This window comes from Temnothorax curvispinosus, unplaced genomic scaffold (genome assembly GCF_003070985.1).
Source record: "Temnothorax curvispinosus isolate PA1 unplaced genomic scaffold, ASM307098v1 QBEX01017816.1, whole genome shotgun sequence".
Classification (NCBI taxonomy): domain Eukaryota; kingdom Metazoa; phylum Arthropoda; class Insecta; order Hymenoptera; family Formicidae; genus Temnothorax; species Temnothorax curvispinosus.
This window is the reverse complement of record NW_020227596.1, coordinates 141-20153: the sequence shown is the minus strand read 5'-3', so window position 1 is coordinate 20153 and position 20013 is coordinate 141. Positions and strand designations below refer to the sequence as shown.

Genomic DNA, 20013 nt, shown 5'->3' with positions numbered 1-20013 from the left:
TTTCTTAAACATATATTTACGACTCGATAATACTCGATTTTTACTTAAAACTGCACTTTTATTGCTATCCGCGTTTGATTACCTATATCACAATTGTAAAAAAAATATGTAATTTTGCGGCGATATATATATATAATAATGCGAATAATAATGTTTAATAATGCGAATTATAAATTCAATACCATGTAATATTTCGTCGGTAGGTAATAATTTGCGATGGACGCAGCTAGAACACGAACCGAAATACCTAGCTGTTTACCGGCAGCGTTATCTCTGTAAAATATTGGTTTTAAAACTACATGCGCAGATAGCGCGTTGCGCGTATGAAGCTCATGCTCCGATCGCTCCGGTGATTATATCGATGATCGATACCATAAATAGATAAATCGCATGGTATCGATATCGAAATCGATATTTCAGGTATGTTAATTCTGCAACGTGGGACGTGGGATATGGAACAGGCCGACACTGCACTCTGCAGGCGGACCAGGCGGTCGGTAGTGGGACGTGGGACGTAAGTAGACAGCGTAGGAGACGCTAACAGGTGCTGACTGCTGACTGCTGATTAGTTCTCGTCAGTTCCCGCGTTCGGTAGCACCCGGGTGCTCGCTGTCAAAGAAAAACCGCGGCTGAATATGCCGTATAGCGAGGAGTACATCAAAGACAAAGTGACCGAGGGATTGAAAGCTTCACACGTGGTACGTAGAACATCGCCTCTTCTCTCTTTTCGTTTCTCAGTTCCCGTTATTTCCGAGATAAAAGCGCATGACCACGTGCCATTTTGCCAGGAACCCCCTCTCGAAATTCTTGCCGGGTAGTTTCGATTCAAAGCGACAAACGAGTGGCTACTCGTATGAGGGAGAATGCAGGGAAAGCTGCAGCTCGCTTTGATCACCTCCTTTGCCGTTCTCTTGAGATGCTGCGTTACTTACCATTCCCACAGCGGAGAGGGCAGGCCCCCTATGTATGGAGACTACGAGGCCCAACGGCACTGGCAGGAGATCACGTTGAATCTACCAGTTGACAAGTGGTACATCAATACCACTGACAACAATCTGCAGTATTGGGGCTTAGACTATCCACCTTTAACGGCGTACCACAGCCTCCTATTAGGTCACGTTGCGAACCGGATAGATCCCTCCTTCGCGAAGCTGGGAGAGTCCAGGGGATTCGAGAGCGCGACGCACAAGTACTTCATGAGACTGACCGTCCTGATTGCGGACATTTTGATTTATTTGCCGGCGATTGTATACTTTATGATCAATTCGTGCTCGTGGGGTAGTTGCAAGTTTGACGAGTCCAATATATTCAAGTTTACGAAGAGAGATCTCGCCGTTCTGACTGCACTGATCTATCCGGGATTGATATTAATAGATCACGGACATTTTCAGTACAATTGTGTATCTCTAGGTCTCTTCGTCGCCGCTGTAGCCGTTATAGTGCAAGATTCGTTCGTCGTTAGCTCAGTTCTGTTCGTCCTAGCGTTGAACTACAAGCAAATGGAACTGTATCACGCTTTGCCATTTTTCTTCTATATCCTCGGACGTCACACACCTGGCAAGACAAGATCCTGGTCTCACTGTGTTCGCATGCTGACGTGCATATCTTTGGCGGTACTACTAACGTTCTACGTTATCTGGATTCCATTTCTCAAGAGCAGAGACCTGTTTTTCAGCGCGGTGCTCAGATTATTCCCCTTTTCCAGGGGTGTGTTCGAAGACAAAGTCGCCAATGTCTGGTGCGCGATCAATGTTGTCTGCAAATTACGACAGATTTTCACGAATGAGCAATTAGCCAAGATCTGTTTAACGATAACAACGTGCGCGGTTCTACCGAGCTGCGTCAGTTTATACTTATCATCTACAAGAAAGGCATTTATGCTCGCTCTAATAAATTCCGCCCTGGCATTCTTCCTTTTCTCGTTTCAAGTTCACGAGAAGTCCATTCTCTTAGTCGCCGTTCCGGTTTTGCTGTACTTTCACAGCGATCCTCTTCCTTGCTTCTGGTTTTTGATCATCTCACATTTTAGTATGCTGCCATTATTTATAAAGGACAAGCTGTACCTCGCTTATCTTGGCACGATGGTTTTTTACTTTTGTTCCGTCTCTTGGATATGGCCCGATCTATTTTATAACGGTAGAACAAACAGCACGTTAAATAAAGATAAATCAAAATCGAAAGGTAGGGTAAAACAACATAAGAAAAGTAAGCTTCTCTCAGACTTGTTGAACTATAGCAAAAAGTCTTGGCTTCTCGTCGCGTTCTACGGATCTATTTCAGGTGCGTTGCTTCTCTCTATTGTCAGTCCATTTGTAAAACCTCCTGCAAGATACCCGGATCTATTTCCGCTTTTAATATCGATGTATTCTTGCGGGCACTTTGTAATTTTCTTTATATATTTCAATTACGTCCAACTATTTGTATTAAGGAAAGAGATCGTCACAAACAAAGTCAAGTCACATTAAACGAGCTACTGAAACCAAAGAATATGTAAATTGTTACAATTGTAAAGAATAAATAAACCTGCTCTTTAAAAAAGATATGTAAAGTTGAATCAAATTTCATTGTTCCTTTTCCGTAATGTCAATTGATTCTCGCTAAGTACACGTTTCACGGTTACTCCACATCGTCGACACATGGAGATCGTGATTTTGAAAGCTCGATAAAGCGATAAAAGTTGTTAATTCTGTATGAATAATTTTATTTATACGTTACGAACAAAGCTTGACATATTGATTAATTTAGCAACACAATAATATACACAGATTATTAATTTTTTTTTCGAATATTTCACTGTTGCGCATTTGGAATCTTTCGCCTACAGTTATACCAGCACATAGAACAAGGTTTTAGAATCTCAAACTTTTTATAAACAGTTATCAAAATGTAAAGTGCGAATCAAAAATTTAAACTTCACTTTAATTTATGACCATTGCTAGAGTTCTTGTGGTACCTACAGATAATAAAAAAAATCAATATGCTAAGTTATGAAAATTAGTATGTGTACACGTGTATGCATAATTATACTTGTGGTTCGGAGCGTACAAATAATATTTGATGCTAAATATTTAATTTTAATCGCTTATTTTGTCACATTTACGAATGTATTTCTGTTAATATTGAATATATAGGGTGATATTTAATTACACATCACATATTACGTTTATATAAAAAATGAAAATTGCATTCTGCATAATATGTAATTTATATTAGTAATATAATTTTTAAAATATTAGAACCCAAGAAGAATAAATCAAGAATTTAATATGTAAAATATTATATGTTACTCCGACATTTTTTTAAAACACTGCATTATTAGTAACATACTTTACTGTGTCCTACTGTTTTTGTCAGAAATCAATTCTTCGTGTTTGAACGCATGCTACATATGCCAATAAGAGACTTAGATATGTATCAACTCAGCCTCGAACTTTGCCAAGATTTAATCCTTCCCACCTTAGTTTGCATTAACGTCAGAGCGATATTTTCGATATTTTCATAAAAAATCTCAACAATACTCTATACCACTTTCTCAGTCTTTTTTTTGTAAGTAGATAAAATATCCGAGTTTTATCATTTAATTTAAACGCTACCGATTAATGAAGTTAAATCAAATGTACCGCTATCAAACGTGTTTACTGATTATCAAATGTCTATTGAATATTGATGCCAAAAAAAAAATTGTTGTTCGCGGATTTGCTAAACGTCCATTGGTGGTTTTAGAAAGATATTGTTTGCAAAATACGTTGTGTGTTTACAGGAAGTAGTGGATCAATCCGACGGTTGCGGTGCTAAATTTTCGGTGGTTGTCGTCTCTGACTTATTCCAGGGAAAGCCCTCACTGCTACGTCACAGGTGATATATAATTCTGAGATTATGTATAAATTTTAATGTCTTCTCATAAAAGTATTAATAAAATTCGTAACATAAAGCTTCAATCATTAAACATTTGTAATCCAGGCTTGTGTATGGAGTTTTGGAAGAAGAATTGAAGACAATTCATGCCATTTCGTTAACAACATTTACGCCAGAACAATGGGAAAAAACGAAAAATTGACTGTGGAATCTTGTTAAATCCCTTTTATGGATAAAAAAATTGATGAAAAGATACAACCGGTGTTTCTAATTTACTTTTAATTTATTTAACACAAAAGACTGATAACAATTATTATCTGGGTGATCTCTTCTACATCAGATAAATGCGCATCTTCTAACAGAAAATTGTGAGTACAGATTTTATTGCTACGTTCTACTGTTCAACATTTAACATTACAATTTTCCAGATAAAAGAAATTTTTATTCATAGAAAGATGATCGAGTTCAAAATATCCGCACCGGGTAAAGTGATCTTATACGGAGAACACGCAGTGGTACATGGAAAAACTGCTGTGGCGGCTAGCTTGAACTTACGCACGACTCTTAAATTCGCCGAACTGCCAAATTCAGAGGACGTTATTAAAATAGAGTTCCCTGATGTCAAATTATATTTGAAGTTTCCTTTTTGCGTATTTTTTGACTACTTTTTTGGCAATAATTTTCATTATTCGTTGATCAAGGATATAAATGAATTGCATATTCGTGTGAAAGATTTTATCGATTCGATAGATCATGTAATAGACAAGAATAACAGCGATACTCTTATTGAGCGGCAGAGATCAAGCTTACAAGCGTTCTTTTACCTGCTCGTTTATATCGCCTACGAAGAACACATTAATATAGAAGAAACTTCCTTCCACGTGCACTTATCCACGGAATTAGCGGTCAATTCTGGTCTAGGCAGTTCGGCATCGTTCGCGGTATGTCTTGCAGCGTGTTTTCTACATTGGTCGCGCTTGCAGAAAGGCGAACACAATACATTTAACAAGGACGAACTCGATAAGATCTCGAAGTACGCTCTAAATTGTGAGCGAATTATGCACGAGTCTCCATCCGGAATCGACAATAGCGTATGCACATACGGTTCAATAATAAAATTTAAAAATAAACAGCTGGACATGATACCACAAGTGCCGGATCTCAAGATTCTGCTGGTTAATACAAATATTACCCGCAGTACAAAAAAACAAGTGAAACAAGTAGCGGAACTGAAAGATTTATATCCTTCGATCGTCATTCCCATCCTGGATAGCATCGACGCTCTATCGAACCACGCTTGGGAAACGCTCAATGAAATTAACCAATTCTCTGGATCTATAAAGCTAGATGATCGGCACACAACGTTATCGGTAAGTCTCATTTTTGTGAATTTCAATATATTATTTTGTTACTTATTTTTAAGACTCACATGTATAATCGTCCGCTGGAAATTGTAGCTATCTTTTGGTGTACATTTTGTAGTGTTTCATTCACATGAACCAAGGATTACTAACCGCATTGAACGTGTCACATCCGAAGTTAGAGATGATTTGTACATTGGCAATGACACATTCATATGCGGGGAAGCTCACGGGTGCAGGTGGAGGTGGATGTGCATACATTTTACTGCCAAAGGACGCTGACAACGGATCTATCAAAATTTTCACAAAACAGTTAGAGGAAAAAGGTTTCGAAGTCACGATGACAAGTCTAGGTTGCAGCGGAGTGATTATTGAAGATTAATTTAAAATAGATTAAAATGAACAACTTATATATTAGTAACTAAATATGAATATATTAAAATAATTTAATTACAATGGTATTTCCCTGGTGGAAGAGAACGAGGAAAAAAATACAATTTTATATAATATTCTATATTCTGTACATTTAACAAGGATAATAAAGCACGTATTTGTTAAATAAATACATGGATTGTTACATTGAAAATGGAAAAATATTAAAATATTCTTTCGCGCTAATAATACGTAACAATATTAGATATGTCGTATTTGTGTGATACGCAAATCAAAGCCGACCCGGAGTGAAAGGATATTTGCTTCATTTTTTTTTACATGTTAAATTCTGCAGATTGAAATTTCGTTCATTTACAAGGAAAATAAATAAATATAAGCAAGATCATCCTGCTCCGGATCCCGCGCTGTCCTCAAACCCACTCTAATGATTTACCTTAGTCAAAGCTTTGCGATAAAATAATGGAAACATCATCGCTTATCTCTCGCATTAAAGTGATATCAAAATGATATGATCCGATGTACGAGATTGATCTTTGGAATATACCTCATATTAATTAGTGTCAAAGTATATTTAAATTTGCTGCATGAATTATTATATTATACACACTATGAAACTGCAACATGCACGTCAATGTGAGTTCAAGAAAATGATTATTTTATTGAATTATTTCCTAAAAATGAAATCTTTTTCTAATGTTCATGACTAGTTCGTAATATCAAAATTATAAAGGAAGTCATTCGTTTGTATTAAAATTTCTTAATCGTATCTTCTAGAATTTGATCACTAAAAGATCTAGAATGTAATATATAACACATTATCTTTCCCTACTATCAAAATATATTCGCTAACACTTAAGCGAGATACGTTATTAAATGATAAATGCACTTACACGTGTGTAAGCGAGAATTATATAAATTAATTTTCAGAATACAGTCTAAGTTACGTCACCGATTTTAACGAGTAGATATACTATTGTTTTGCTGATGACGCAAATTGCCGTTTAGCACAAGATGATCGGTATCAGAGCTACCGTCACCGCTCCCCTCTTCTACATTACATGTTGCATTAGGTACAAGTTGCTTTTCTTCGGACTTTGCTTCGGCTATCCATTCGTTTATTTCATGTGTGTACATCTTTCTCTGTAAAACCTCCCGTGTTCGCGGCCGTGAACCAATGAAGAGAGTGCTTCCTCCGACAACTAGAGAGTTGCGCAAATTTTCCAGAGTTTGAAAATCTTCGATTATGCATTGCAATTCATCCCATTTTAATTCCACCTCTTCATGCAGCATTTTTTCCTCTAAAAAATAAAAAATATATACAAGAACATATAAAAATTATGAAACAAAAAAGATCTCTATAGCTCAAATATATATTTATTACCGTCATGTTTTGAAGTTGATTTTTTATACTGAATCCTAAATCGAAAAGCTTCCAGGAAACTGGATACCACAATAGTCAATACGATCATGGTCACCAGATAAAATATCATGAAATACATCCTTGTGTACATGCCCACGGTAAATGCGTATGCATTCATTTGTATAAACCAATTATTAACAACTGTTAATTCGAAAAGTGTAGTGCCACTCGCTATGAGATTGTCGAAAGTATTGAGATAGTAATATCCCAAAGCCGAGCTACCATTGACAGAATATTCATAGAAATCTTCAACGGTCGTATTCCTATTTAAAATATTTAAGAATATTTAAAAAAAATCAGACAATATATTATACATATATAAAAAGTTCAGAAAAAAAATTTATATTTAATTATCATAATTGATTTGGTACTAACTTGCAGCAATTACGCATATCATATCCAGCAAATAGTTCCATTCCAATAATCGCGAAAAAGTAATACAAGACCAGCATGACGATCGCTGTCGAACACATCTGGGGGAACAGAATTACGAGAGTGCCGAAAACGTCTCGGTAGCGTTTCTTGATCTTAAACAATCTTAGCGTTCTGAGAGGTCGGAACAGAACCAGAAATGTAGCCGATGGGAATAAGTTGAGAGCACACCCAGCGACAAGGATCATTACTGATGTTCCGAAATCGAAAAGATTCCATCCAGAGCTCAGGTAATATCTAATACCAAGAGCTAATGTTTTCGCCAGTGCCTCTGCCATGAAAACTGTAAAAATTTATTTGCATATTATAATCATAAATTCTTCCATTTTAAGATATATGTTTTAATTTTAAAAGATTTTCACTCACGTCCTGCGAACAGCACAGTATCCCAACACGCGGCAAATCTATGCGCCGATTCTTCAAGACTGTTACTCGGTTCAAGGATTCTTATTACCATGGCGATGCAATTACCGATAATAATCATACCTGCAAAATTACGAATAAAGAGAAATACAAAGCTTTCTCATATGTATAATCATGTACACGCATCATTTACTTACACACTAAAGTTTCAAAATACGACCACTTGATAACAGTATGGGCGCCTGTGGACAGCGTTTGCAGAGGCCACCATGCAGTACGGTACCATGGTATGTTAGAGTATCGCAAGTCCCATTGAAGCGTATTAGCATCATAAATTGACAAAAATTCCTCGGAATTTAAAGCGCCACTTCCCGATGCATTCATATGACAAAACATTAAAACAATGTCTCGCGTAGCTATAAAGAGCATATAATGTTAATTATTATTGCAGGTATAAAATCACTTTTTTACCTTTTGAGTTTCATATGGCATGAAATTTAAGTTGTGTACGTATTCAATAAAAAAACAGATCTAAAGTTTATATATATAATCTTGAATACGCACATTTATTCGGAGCATAGTACCGCATCAAACCCTCGAACTGACGGAATCGCATCTTGTCAGGGTCCTGCTTGGAAACCAAAAGCCTGAAAGAGTGCTGACAAGCTTTCCTCTTATGCAGAAACAGCTTCTTGAACTTGTCGCGCTCGCGAGACGTGAACGTCTCGTTTACCACAGCCAGCATTAAATTCATCATCACGTACAGCATGGTACATAAATAAGAAACAAAGTATATCGCGTACCACTTATTTTGGGAATATGACGGCATCATTACATCCGGAAAGCTGCAAATTGCGTTATCAATAAATTACATGGTTAAAAATTAAATTATGTCGGATTGTATCTACTTACTTGGCAGTGGTAAGAAGAACGAACAGGCTGACGAAGCTGTCTTGCATTGTGGAGAAATTTCTGTTCATTTCACTGAACATGTAATAACCCAGCACAGTATACACAATAATCAAGAAGAAAAGAAGTCCCAACATATCCAGGATGGGTGGTAGGGTGAGAAGTATTTGCCTTATAAATCTTCTTACGCCGCCGCAATATTTTGTGTCTATTAGAAAGATGGGTCTTAGGGCGCGGGTCACGCGGAAATGTGATGATTGCCGTACCAGGACTGTCATAGCTTCGAGAAACATGATTGCTAACGTGATGCACTGAAACAGAAATCGATATGAGTGAAAGTATCCGAAGAAAGTCAACAACCTGGCAATCAGGTTTTTCATTTCAAATCGTACGTCATTCCCCATTCATTTGAATTTCATGAGGAATATCGCGACGCGTCTGACATTGCACTAATTCAAAAACTCATTATGTAAGTAAGCTAATAAGTCATTACATATTTGTTGCAGTACTCAGTACTCATTACTCATCCGGATTATCAACGACAATGCGGTCGTTGATCGTTAATAAATATACGATTACTGTCTGATACTCTTATATATTGTTGCATAATAATTATCAGTTACAAGTGTACGAACGAGCAACTACTCGCGTAATCTGATTATACAAATAATCTGATTAATCTGAAATAATAAATTTTCCAACCATCGCGTACCTTCTGTAAATACGTTGTTGTCAAACTATGACGCTGCATTTTTATTCTATTTGTAATAAAAAGTTTACGGAGAAATATTTCGAGTGAGGGATATCTTTTACCTTCAACATTGTACGTTTGTGTCTTAACATAGGTGCCCACCCAGTCCATCTCAGCTTCAAAGCCAATTGCACGCCGATAGTAATTAACTCAAGTAATTCTACCGAGCCATGTGCCCACACTGGTACCTACAGCAAAGCGTATATATGAAAGATATCGGTGAAAGAAAGTGGTATGCCGTTTATCCATGCATGACGTACTTTGAATAATGGCAAGGCAGGTTCCTCTACGAATGCCAGAGACAGCAGGATTAACGAAGCCAGTAAATCCAATCCATTGTACCAACTGTTATGGACTAAGAGATATGCCGGCAAATCTTCAGGATGCCTTGGATGAGAATCGAACTTCTCATTGTTTCTACCTTCCTGAAAGAATAATCCGCTTTGATGACAATAATAAAGATTATAATAATCATACATTACTCTTAGTAATCAATGAGCTATAGTTCGGTATAATTCAGTATAAATATTTCAAGTTCTCGCATAACACACGATGCAGTATTGTTTGATCATTCAATAGGTACATTCCGTTTCACGATGATGCGCACAGTGTATCATTTATCCTTGTTGTTCATCCAGTGTTAAACAAGGATAAATGATGCACTATACTCATCATGCCTGAAACGGAATGCACCCAATGCTTAAAATGTGAAGAACAACAGACTATACATCTCTATATATTACATAACATACATTATGTACGTAATAGTGCTGCAGAATGTATATACCATAGAACAATGGATATCCTTGAAAAAAATAATTGGGCATTCAATCTTCCGCTTGCGTATTTGTGATGTATTTCTACGTTCTAATAGCTATTATTATTTTAGATAGGCTTCTACAATCAATACGTAGTTACCTCTAAAAATATTGCAGCTTCGTGATAGTTCATTTCCCAATGCAGGTTCGCGTCGTGCGTGGTGAAGCCTGTGATCTCATTGTCAGTCATACTTCCACTCTTCGTTTCACCCGCTTCGTACTTATAATTTAATTGATTAGCGTTATTAGCATTGTTAAATGAAGACCTCACATGACTCTCCGAAGAAGGCGAGGACAGCATGGAGCCATATTCTGCAAGAAGAAAATACGCAGCATATCTCAATGATCATAAGGTACCTTTAAGAAGTCATAAAAATTTCTCGATAAATAGATACTGCGCTAAATTACTTTCACACGTTAATAAAATTAATAAAACATAGTTTGGCGCATCTGCTGGAGAGAGAAGCTATTTCTACGTGACTACACGTTATCGACGAAGAGTCTCCGAGTAGAATCACGACTTGTCCCGTTCGAGAAAGAGACTGTCAAAGGCAAAATATCCTTCCTGTCAGCGGTGCGCGATTCGCAAGGTCGCAGCCATTTCGTAACGCAGGCACATTATCGACAGGAAATCTAGATGGATCTGGGGCGACGGGGAATGCCGCGGGCGGACTTACGTCGGCTCGAGCCATTGGTGATCTCCTGGTCGAGCGGCAGGCTCGTCTCGTTGTCGAATCGCTGGTGTTCACCGAGCCGCGACGAAGACATCGGGACAGGCGCTCGTCCTGCCTGGTCCCACGTCCCGCCCGCGTCGCCCAGCTGACGCGCGACACTACACCAGCTGATGGAACCCGCGCGCGCTCTCCCAACAGTCCCAACGTCAGGGCACAGTCGGGGCACGTCACGATCGATGGGCCCTGGAGTTGACGACCTCAGCTCTCAACGCGCCTGGCTTGCACCACCGAGCGACTCCACCGAGTCCAGTCCACCGAGACCGACGTACGACTCCGACTGCGCGACGCGACGCGCACGCGGGCGTATATAGGTGGACGCGTGACACACGCTCCCATCCTATCGCCGCTATCAAAGCGCGTCTCTCAACAAGAAATGCGATGCGCGTCAGCGTTATCTGCAATAGAATGACAGACGTGTGCACGCTCGCGTCTTGGAGAGGGCGGGCGAGAGAAAAGCGCGATCCGCCGATCATCATCGCGATTGCAATCGCGATTAGTTACACCACTGCGTTGCCTCCTAATCTGATCACTTATGATGGATTTAGGACTTCTTTTTTTAATTGAATGATAATCATGCGATGGGAATTCTTCAATAAGGCAGCTGACAGATTTCTGTTCTCGATCCTCATCCTATATATGCTCTTCACCCAGCGCGATACGAACTTTTTTCCCAAATTGCAATCAGAAATCTCCCTGAAATTTTACATCTAGACAATTAACGAAGAAATTAATATCTGTTGCTGTCTTACAAGATTTTAAAGTTTACGCGAAGAGAATCGCAAATGGCCAGTCCAAGGAATATATACTCGTCGATTATAAATAATCGTGTTGCGAAAAATCATGCAGAAGTCTGTGGTAATAGAGTTCACTGTCCCGCACCTATAACGAAGAGCACAAAAATACGGATTCTTTGTCTTCCGATAACGACGAACGAATGCCGCTGCATTCCTCGTGTACTTACAAACAAGATTACGTGTGATTCTGTGCGCTTAACCGGTTTCGTGCAATCGTACACTCAGTCGGCTCTTATCAGCACTGGAAAGCGTGCTGGGCAGTTAGGAATGATGCGCGCTTATCACAAAATAATAATAATTTCCTATTTACTCCTATAATCAACAATATTATGCAAAAATTATGAACGGAGATAATACGTAATTATACCCTAATGGAAATATTTTACTGAAAATATAGAAATTTTACTAAAATGTATTCGAAATTCTCTCTCAATTGATCCCATTTCATTACTATTGTATTAATATTTCAGTGAAATTCAGTTTTCAGTTAAATTTAGTATACTTTATATCTATATATATATATAATCTAATATTTCAAAAAATTTATTATTACTTTTCTATAGTGTATAATTTAATTTTTCTATTTTTAATTTTTCTAGTATTACATTTCATAAGGAAAGTTACGATTTATTTTGAAACATATCAAGTAATTTTTTAATAACTTTTATTTCACTTTTTATCGATTTCATACAGTGCTTTCAGCAAAATATTTCCATCGGGGAAAATTTCAACTAACCTTGCAAGAATCTAACGATAAGTAATACACATCTATGTATTCGCTGTCACAGGAAACAGATAAAGCCTTTTCAGATGCACTAATTGTCTCCCTCAATTGATTCTCTGCTGGTAATTAACTTCCCACAAATGTGTATGATTTTTTAAATATCTCGCGAGTCCTATATCTTGTACGTATTTAAACGTAACGCACGTTTCCACGATAGTTCGTATCAGAACACAGTATTAAGAACACAGAAAGCACGTGTCGATTCACTTTTCTTGTGCTATGAAATTAATAGAATCGATTCGTGAAATCGCGTACGTAAAGATTTTGTATTGAATTTGAGAACTGTTTCCCGCGTGCATTGTAATAATTGCAAATTCCACACTTGTCACGTGCGTACATCATCGATAAAGCAGTCCAAGAACGACAACTGAGTCGTTGTCCTTATCAGTTAATAAGTTTCACTTTTTCGTGGGCCGATCCGGTCGAATATTTCTCTCTTATCACGACGTTACCCGCGTCTTCGTTCCGTCTGCTCAAGATGATATGTTCGAGGTGATGAATCAACTTGTTTTCTACGAATTCATGTCGCTCATTTCCAATTAGCCTGCCGCGCAATGTCAAAACTAGTCGATTATATAATGATCTTTTCATTGAGCCTGTCTCTCAATTTTTGTCTGTAAAACACAAATTCGTTATCACAATTCTTACTCGCATTTTCATAAAAAAAAAAAGTTGTAATGAGATACGATACACTAACGCGATTGATTCGTAGATGCGGAAAATGTGCACAAACGAGAACGATCCAACTCGATCTACGGAGCTTGAACATTCAAGGCGATGTGCGTCGCGTAGACTGCGTCGACGGCGATCACTTCGTAGCTATAACGTTGAACGATGAGATAATCGACGTTAACGATACTTATTGTGATCGACTCGACGATGAATGGCGGGAGGTCCGAGCGGATCGTGATAAGGTGCTCTTTTACACACTGAGCCAGATTGTTTATCCAGACTTCGACACGCCACGACCGGAAAAGCTTGAATCGTTGTACGCTATGGTGGGCGAATTCGATGTCGTATTACTAAGGTGGCAAGGAGGCAAAGCGATCGGGTTTTATACCGTTAAACCTACAGGTAATTACGTGACGTTAGGAAAAATTCAGAAAGAGAATATGGATATATAACATTCTTAATTATTCCCCTAGGTACGGAAATATTCTCGACGAAAGAGAGATACGTGATGCCTGTAGTAGATACCGCGTACATTCGTTCGGAATATAGAAACCGGGGTTTCGGTACGGGAATTCTGTCCGACGTAATCGCGCGCTTTCCAAACGAAGATATCGGTTTCTCGAAGCCAATCTCCAGCGGAATGTTACGAAGTGAGTATCCAGCTCCAGCATTTTAACGTGTTTATAATAATGTGCACATGGGCTTTTTATATAGTACTGAAGGCATTCCTGACGAGTCACAAGGAGTACCGGCTGCGTTTCTGGGAGATCGCGGACTGCGATATCAGCGGGTCTCAGCAATTGATATGGTGTACTTTGAAAAGAGCAACGTTATGACAAAAAGCAATTAGAATTTATTATAAAAGCCACCACAATGGCGTAACAGGGTATTTATGTATTGTACATTATACTTGTATATGCATGTTTATACATATACGTATATCTAGAGAAATGCATATATAATATACGTACATATATACATACATACGTATGTATGTATATAAAAATTAAATGGAATATATTATTTGAAAAAATTTACCATCGCTTAACGAAGGAAGGAGTACTCATTGCCTCATAAATGTGTACGAAACGCATCTATATTATTTAATCTCGTAAATAGCATGTATCCGTTTTATTTTAAATTACTCTTAAATTCGTTCAATAAAATTGATCCTATAACCATTTTTTCACAGTTCACGCAAACTTCCAATTGCCCAGCATCAATGAATTTTATTGTCACCAATACCAATGATTTAGACGCTAAAGTATGAGCGGCGAACCTGTAAACATTTGTGATGCTTAATTTTTTAGACTTAATTAAGATTTAAAAAAATACACTTAAGATACTTATGAAATGAATGCAATTAGATTAACAAAAAATGCATGTCTTACCGCATAACTTCATCCTCGTTAGATATTCTTGCGACGTTTGCAGTCTCGAACACTTTTTGAAAAAGAGCATTTTTGTTCCCAGAATACGGTATTTTCGCTATGTGCTCGTTCATGCCTTTCAATTTAGCTTTCTCCACGTTGAACATGCTTTCAGGCAAGGTCACAGATCTTATTATCTCTCCGATCGGTGATTTGATACTGACCGGACATGAGTATTTTTCGTCGTTAATCGCAAAGTCGATGTTGAAATTAGCCGGTTGAGTAGAGTCATTAAAATTAACGCCTAGCGTCGAAGATAACGTGGCACTTGCATCGAGCGACGATATTGGCGAAAAATCGTGAATAAACATACCCTTTAGCAAATTCTGAAAAGAAAGTACGCATTAAATATATTATTTCATAATAATAATTATGTTACACAATACTTGGAATATTGCTCACTTTGTTTCCTATTTGAATCTCCTTAACGACATCGTTGCTTTCATTAGAGAACGTTAATTCGATACTAACCAAACTTGAACTAACTAAATGCTGCGATCTCGTAAATCTATATTCAATTTTTAAACCGTGCCCTATGATACTATTTAACAAAGTAGTCTTTTTTAATGGAACATACGATGTCGATACTTCTCGAACATTATCTGTGATTGTTGAATTAATTGGAGTAAGAAAACCACCCAAACTAGGCGTCATCACAGGAGTCATTGGAACAACTGTGTAAAAAATATATATAATGAGTGCAATTAATGCTAATTTTTTTTTTCAATCCATTTCTCGTCAAACTAACCGTCATCCAGATCCAATAGCAGGTCAAAGTTGCTTTTTGGCTTTTCTTTCACTTCTTGCTTAACAATTTTCGGTTTTTCTTCTTCGTTCTCTTGAGTCTCGCTTTCTTCTTCTTCGTCTCCCGAATCTGACTCTTCACCGCTCGACGATTCGCTTTCGGAATCATCGGATTTTGTTTCATTTTTCTTTCCACTGCCCGTTTCGGATTTATCTGAGTCACTTGTATACTCTGAAGAATCGCTATCTTCGTCTGAAGATTCGCTGGACGAAGAATCAGATGACTGATTATCCGATTCTGAAATTAGAGACAGAAAATTTAAGTATATATACATACATATAACACATGCGTAAACGTTAATTATTATCGGATGGTACCTTCAGCGGGAGTGCTTTCCTCGTCACTGTAGAACGGTTTCGCCTTTTCCTTGCTTTTCTTCTTCTCCTTTTCTTTCCTATTATGTCGCTCTTCTTTAAGCTCTTGCGCGGTAGACGGTGCGACGTCTCGTACGGATGGATCTTGCGTAACATCCGGGAAAGGCGGTAAAGGCCGATATCCCACGCACGGCATGTCCAGGTAGTGAGATAGAGTGCCCAATTGATACTCCGAGTCTTTGAACCTAGATGTTAAAGTCGGTGCCGGTTTCGGTGCAAGGAAAACTCTCTTTGCGAACTGTGGAAGCATCTTCGCGTCACCCTCTTCCTCGAAGATAAAATGCCGTAGAAAACGCGCGCGGTCTCTGATGTCATAATTCTGATCGTATTTGGCAAGTTGGAAGACATATTGACAAAACGGCTTTGTTTGCGAGGGATTGTTCAAACATAATTTCACAGCTAAATTCAAAGTTTGCAGCTTCACTATATCCTGTTCGTTCACGAAACTTTTCGCCATTTTTCGGAGCACGTCCGGCGCTATCTTAGGGACTCTGTCGGAGTATTCACCTAGGAGCCACAGGATAGATGCTCTGGCTTGTGGAACCGTTATGAAATCCATTAATTTAGCCATATGAGCGATGATGTCTTTGTGCTCATTCGGCTGCGTTTGCAGGAGCTTTTTTATTACCACAACACTTTCCGCCACAATAGCCTCTGTGGAAAAGTAAAATAACGTAATGTTTAATATGACATAATGTATAATATGAAACATAATATAGTATATAGGCTGTAATAAAAGTTTACCATCTCTATTGCTCAACAATGATACCAGCCCGTTGAGACACATGTCGGTCACTTCCTTGATGTTACTTGCACATCTGCCGATCGCCTGAATGCTGGCACCGACAAATTCCTTGTCACTGCTGGAGATGTACGTTTGAAATTCCCTCAATATTACGCTGATGCTAGTTTCAGTCACCAAATTTGTCAATATGTCGAGTTTCAGAAGTTTTATGTGAGTAGGATCGGAAGTTCGCACGAAGAACGATTTCAAGAAAGGCTCAAACATTCCCTGTTAAACAGCACGTATATATCAGTTATATATAATATATAATTATATATTTTATGCAAGTTAAATTATACCGCAGATTAATTTGTATCGCGTTTCGGTGCCGTACTTACTTTTCTCGTAATTGATATACTAGCGATAGAATGAAGCACAATACTCTGCACTTCTCTATGGCCTCTCAATAATCTTATTAATGCCTTTGCAGCGGTCATAACTTCGCTTCTGGGGGCTGCATGATGATATAACTGAGCGACCGCCATTACTACGGATGCGTTTCGACTTTGTAACAAAGGTTTCGTGTTCCTTAACAGCAAACGATGATCGGGATCTAACATAAACTTTGGTTTCTTTGTATTGGAAGAATCAGAATCGGAGTCGTAAAATGGCCGATTTTCGTCTTCTTCTAAATTCTGTGATTATATTAAAAATTATAATTTTTAATTAGAACCATTTATCCTATTTTCTCGCGCGTTCTTAACGATGTATACTTACGTCTGTATTTGGATTAACAAATTGTGTTCTAGCGTATCTGGTGAGCGTGTTAACGATAACTACTTGGCCCCATTCTTCAACATCCACCAACAAATTACACAATTTTCTGTAATTCTTATGGATGAGATCTATCCTCTCTGGACACACTTCTTCGAAAGCCATTACTGCCGAGCCTACCACAAGGGTGGTTTTGTCGGACAGCAATTTTTCGAGTACGTTTATCAATTCTTCCTTTTGCTCGTGGTCCAGCGAGTATAATTTAGGGATGGCGTGAGCAGCAGTTTTTCGGACGTACGGCGACATATCACTAGCCGAATCTTTGATGGCCAACATCACGATGGGTACTATCATGGAAACCCGTATACTGGATAATACCCTTAGAGCGCTTGCTCTTATCAACTGATTGGGATCTTTCAAAGCCCTTTGAAACGTTGATATGGAAAGAAGTGCCAGATCTTGCTGATCCTCCGCATAACGAACTAGGTAAACGTACACCAACTTCTTTACCTCGATATTCTTAGACACTACATTTTTTACAACAGCTGGAAACATATCCGATGCATCTTTTCCTTTGGCCACCATCTGAAGGAAAGACCGAGTTATTGCCGACATGGCTGCCAGTCAGTTCTAAATCTAATAGCGTTTTCGATTTGCGACTCAAACCGACTCGGGTCGCATCATGTATACAAAACTCTAGCATCATTGACGTGGAATACATACATATCTATGTATGTATTCCACGTCCATTGATGCGACCCCCGAGTCGGGTCGAGTAGTAAATCGAAAACTCCATAAATCGTGCACTTACGTACCCCAATTATACGTTTCATGGCTTCCAACTTGAGTCCATCCTTGTTACTGTCCAGCATCTCCTTAAGATCGTCATGCCTGAAACGCATATGTTTTTATGAAAATGTCCGTCTCTTTCGTGTTAAATGTATTTCTCTTATGTTCAATCAAATTACGATAAGATATAAATAGCAACAAGATATGACAGTAATTCAATATTCATGACAGGTTTCATCTCCAAAGTTGACTTCCAACTATCGCTCTGCATTTCCTGAAGGGACGATCGTTCACGCGAACGAAATTACACGGATCACTTCTAGACTAATTACTTCTTGTAATCGGAGTTGAATAATCCACTGAGAAAGGAAGGGAGCTCCATTGTCTCCAAGAGATCCACAGATCCGTCTGGAGTGGGTGGCCTCTCGACGCTGTAGGAGCCACCATTGTTGGACATGTTCGCGGCCGCCGTCAACATTATTCCGTTTTATCTCACGCGGGACGACACGTCTCTTCCGAAACGGAAAAAAAGAGAGATCCCGATAATTATTCGCGCATCAAGACACCCGTTCTCAGATCTTTGACAGCCGTCCTCACTCCCCACCCCCAGCGAGCGGCCATATTGTTTTGCGCTTCCACATCACGGCGAAAGTGTAGCTGCACTGTCGTACACTTTCCGCACTTAAAAGCGTCCCAGAAGTGCACAAGCAGAGAGAAACCTGAGAGAGGCCATCCCGGGCCCCGGGCCCCGGCCTTTTTCGTGTGTTGCTGTGTTGATCATGGTATAATGTGTTGGGCGTTATATGTATATACCCTGAGATTCTGAGAAAGGCCAATTCCGGCCTTCCATTTTCGAAATTGCATATTAGATATTTGACATATAATATAAATATATAAAATAATAAATAAGTATCTATATATAATATTTATATGTTTAACTCATATCAAGATCATAAAGGGAAAACTGACTGCCTGCTGTGTGAGGCAAGCGTATGGCATTTATTGTTAAAATGAGACAAATGCATAAACGCGAAAGTAAAAACGAGACGTGTAGTGACGCCGCGGCGCTTTTGAAGTTGCCGCGCGGCGCGCGGAAAACGCGGGAAGCGCCTCCGCCATATTGATGACGTATAACCGCTTCTCCTTCCATGTCCATTTCCAGAAGGCGGCTGACACGGAACGGATCGGCTCCGGAACGAGCGACGTCGCGACTCATTTAATTGGTAAGTATAACACATATTAATCTTGCATGCATTATATTCACTGCGGTATCTATCGCGTAACATAGATTTAGTGCTCGGGTATTGATATTTCTTAAAAATACGTATTCCGCGATACTTGTCCGGCCGAAGGCGCGTCGCACGAGCAATCGCGAAAGTGACGATCGTATTTTCGAGTGTCGTGCCGCGAATATCGCGGATATTTGCCAATAATATTAATACGCTATTCGCTAGAATGCAAAAGAACAATTGCAGTAATAAGCGAGTTAGTAAATATTTGATTTCTCAAAGTTCGGAAAAATCATGATCGCGAACTTAAGTTGGCTACGGAACGCGTAGCGACGCCGCGGCGCTTTTGACGCGTGAAGTTGCCGCGCGGAAACGAAGCGCCTCCGCCATATTGATGACGTACTCCCTTCCCTTTCATTTCCAGAGAGTGACGGGCACGGAACGGATCGGCTCCGGAACGAGTGGCGTCGCGAATCATTTAATTGGTAAGTTTGACACATATTGATCTTGCATGTATTATTCACTGTGGTATCTATCGCGTAGTATAGATTCGACGCGACGCTCGGGTATTATAATGATTCTTGAAAATACGTATTCTCTCC

At 38.9% G+C, this 20013-nt stretch overlaps 5 protein-coding genes across 15 annotated transcripts; 3 read left to right on the top strand and 2 right to left on the bottom strand.

The window, feature by feature from the left end:
• Positions 1-91: 91 nt before the first annotated feature.
• On the top strand, positions 92-4223 carry LOC112467826 (bolA-like protein 2). 2 transcript variants are annotated; one of them, XM_025036678.1, is made up of 3 exons: positions 476-698; positions 3761-3855; positions 3961-4223. In XM_025036678.1, exons 1-3 carry the CDS (start codon positions 636-638, stop codon positions 4055-4057), a joined length of 255 nt encoding a protein of 84 aa, XP_024892446.1. In that variant the 5' UTR covers positions 476-635; the 3' UTR covers positions 4058-4223. The 2 variants fall into 2 exon arrangements, with proteins under 2 accessions (XP_024892445.1, XP_024892446.1); XM_025036677.1 differs by lacking the exons at positions 3761-3855; positions 3961-4223 and adding an exon at positions 789-2542 and having other exon boundaries at positions 92-698.
• On the top strand, positions 4131-5779 carry LOC112467828 (mevalonate kinase). 2 transcript variants are annotated; one of them, XM_025036680.1, is made up of 3 exons: positions 4131-4223; positions 4307-5225; positions 5338-5779. In XM_025036680.1, the coding sequence occupies exons 2-3, from the start codon at positions 4311-4313 to the stop codon at positions 5596-5598; spliced, it is 1176 nt and encodes a 391-aa protein (XP_024892448.1). In that variant the 5' UTR covers positions 4131-4223; positions 4307-4310; the 3' UTR covers positions 5599-5779. The 2 variants fall into 2 exon arrangements, with proteins under 2 accessions (XP_024892448.1, XP_024892447.1); XM_025036679.1 differs by having other exon boundaries at positions 4136-4223; positions 4284-5225.
• On the bottom strand, positions 5709-13402 carry LOC112467825 (two pore calcium channel protein 1-like). Of its 9 annotated transcripts, none has more exons than XM_025036668.1 (13): positions 13312-13402; positions 12567-13228; positions 10980-12142; positions 10403-10614; positions 9745-9909; positions 9547-9672; positions 8737-9044; positions 8389-8669; positions 8022-8240; positions 7828-7947; positions 7405-7744; positions 6991-7292; positions 6564-6907 (listed from the first exon to the last, which is right to left on the bottom strand). In XM_025036668.1, the coding sequence occupies exons 3-13, from the start codon at positions 11068-11070 to the stop codon at positions 6564-6566; spliced, it is 2508 nt and encodes an 835-aa protein (XP_024892436.1). In that variant the 5' UTR covers positions 11071-12142; positions 12567-13228; positions 13312-13402. The 9 variants fall into 9 exon arrangements, with proteins under 9 accessions (XP_024892444.1, XP_024892443.1, XP_024892436.1 ...); XM_025036670.1 differs by having other exon boundaries at positions 13306-13394; XM_025036671.1 differs by lacking the exon at positions 13312-13402 and having other exon boundaries at positions 10980-11729; positions 11786-12142; positions 12567-13245.
• Positions 13268-14469, top strand: LOC112467829 (soluble lamin-associated protein of 75 kDa-like). The gene is made up of 3 exons (XM_025036682.1): positions 13268-13688; positions 13760-13936; positions 14001-14469. Exons 1-3 carry the CDS (start codon positions 13292-13294, stop codon positions 14120-14122), a joined length of 696 nt encoding a protein of 231 aa, XP_024892450.1. The 5' UTR covers positions 13268-13291; the 3' UTR covers positions 14123-14469.
• On the bottom strand, positions 14117-18805 carry LOC112467824 (AP-3 complex subunit beta-1). Its single transcript, XM_025036667.1, has 10 exons — positions 18515-18805; positions 18209-18284; positions 17397-17978; positions 17018-17314; positions 16640-16907; positions 15839-16549; positions 15465-15758; positions 15119-15390; positions 14678-15042; positions 14117-14565 (listed from the first exon to the last, which is right to left on the bottom strand). Exons 1-10 carry the CDS (start codon positions 18658-18660, stop codon positions 14418-14420), a joined length of 3159 nt encoding a protein of 1052 aa, XP_024892435.1. The 5' UTR covers positions 18661-18805; the 3' UTR covers positions 14117-14417.
• Between the last annotated feature and the right edge of the window lie 1208 nt (positions 18806-20013).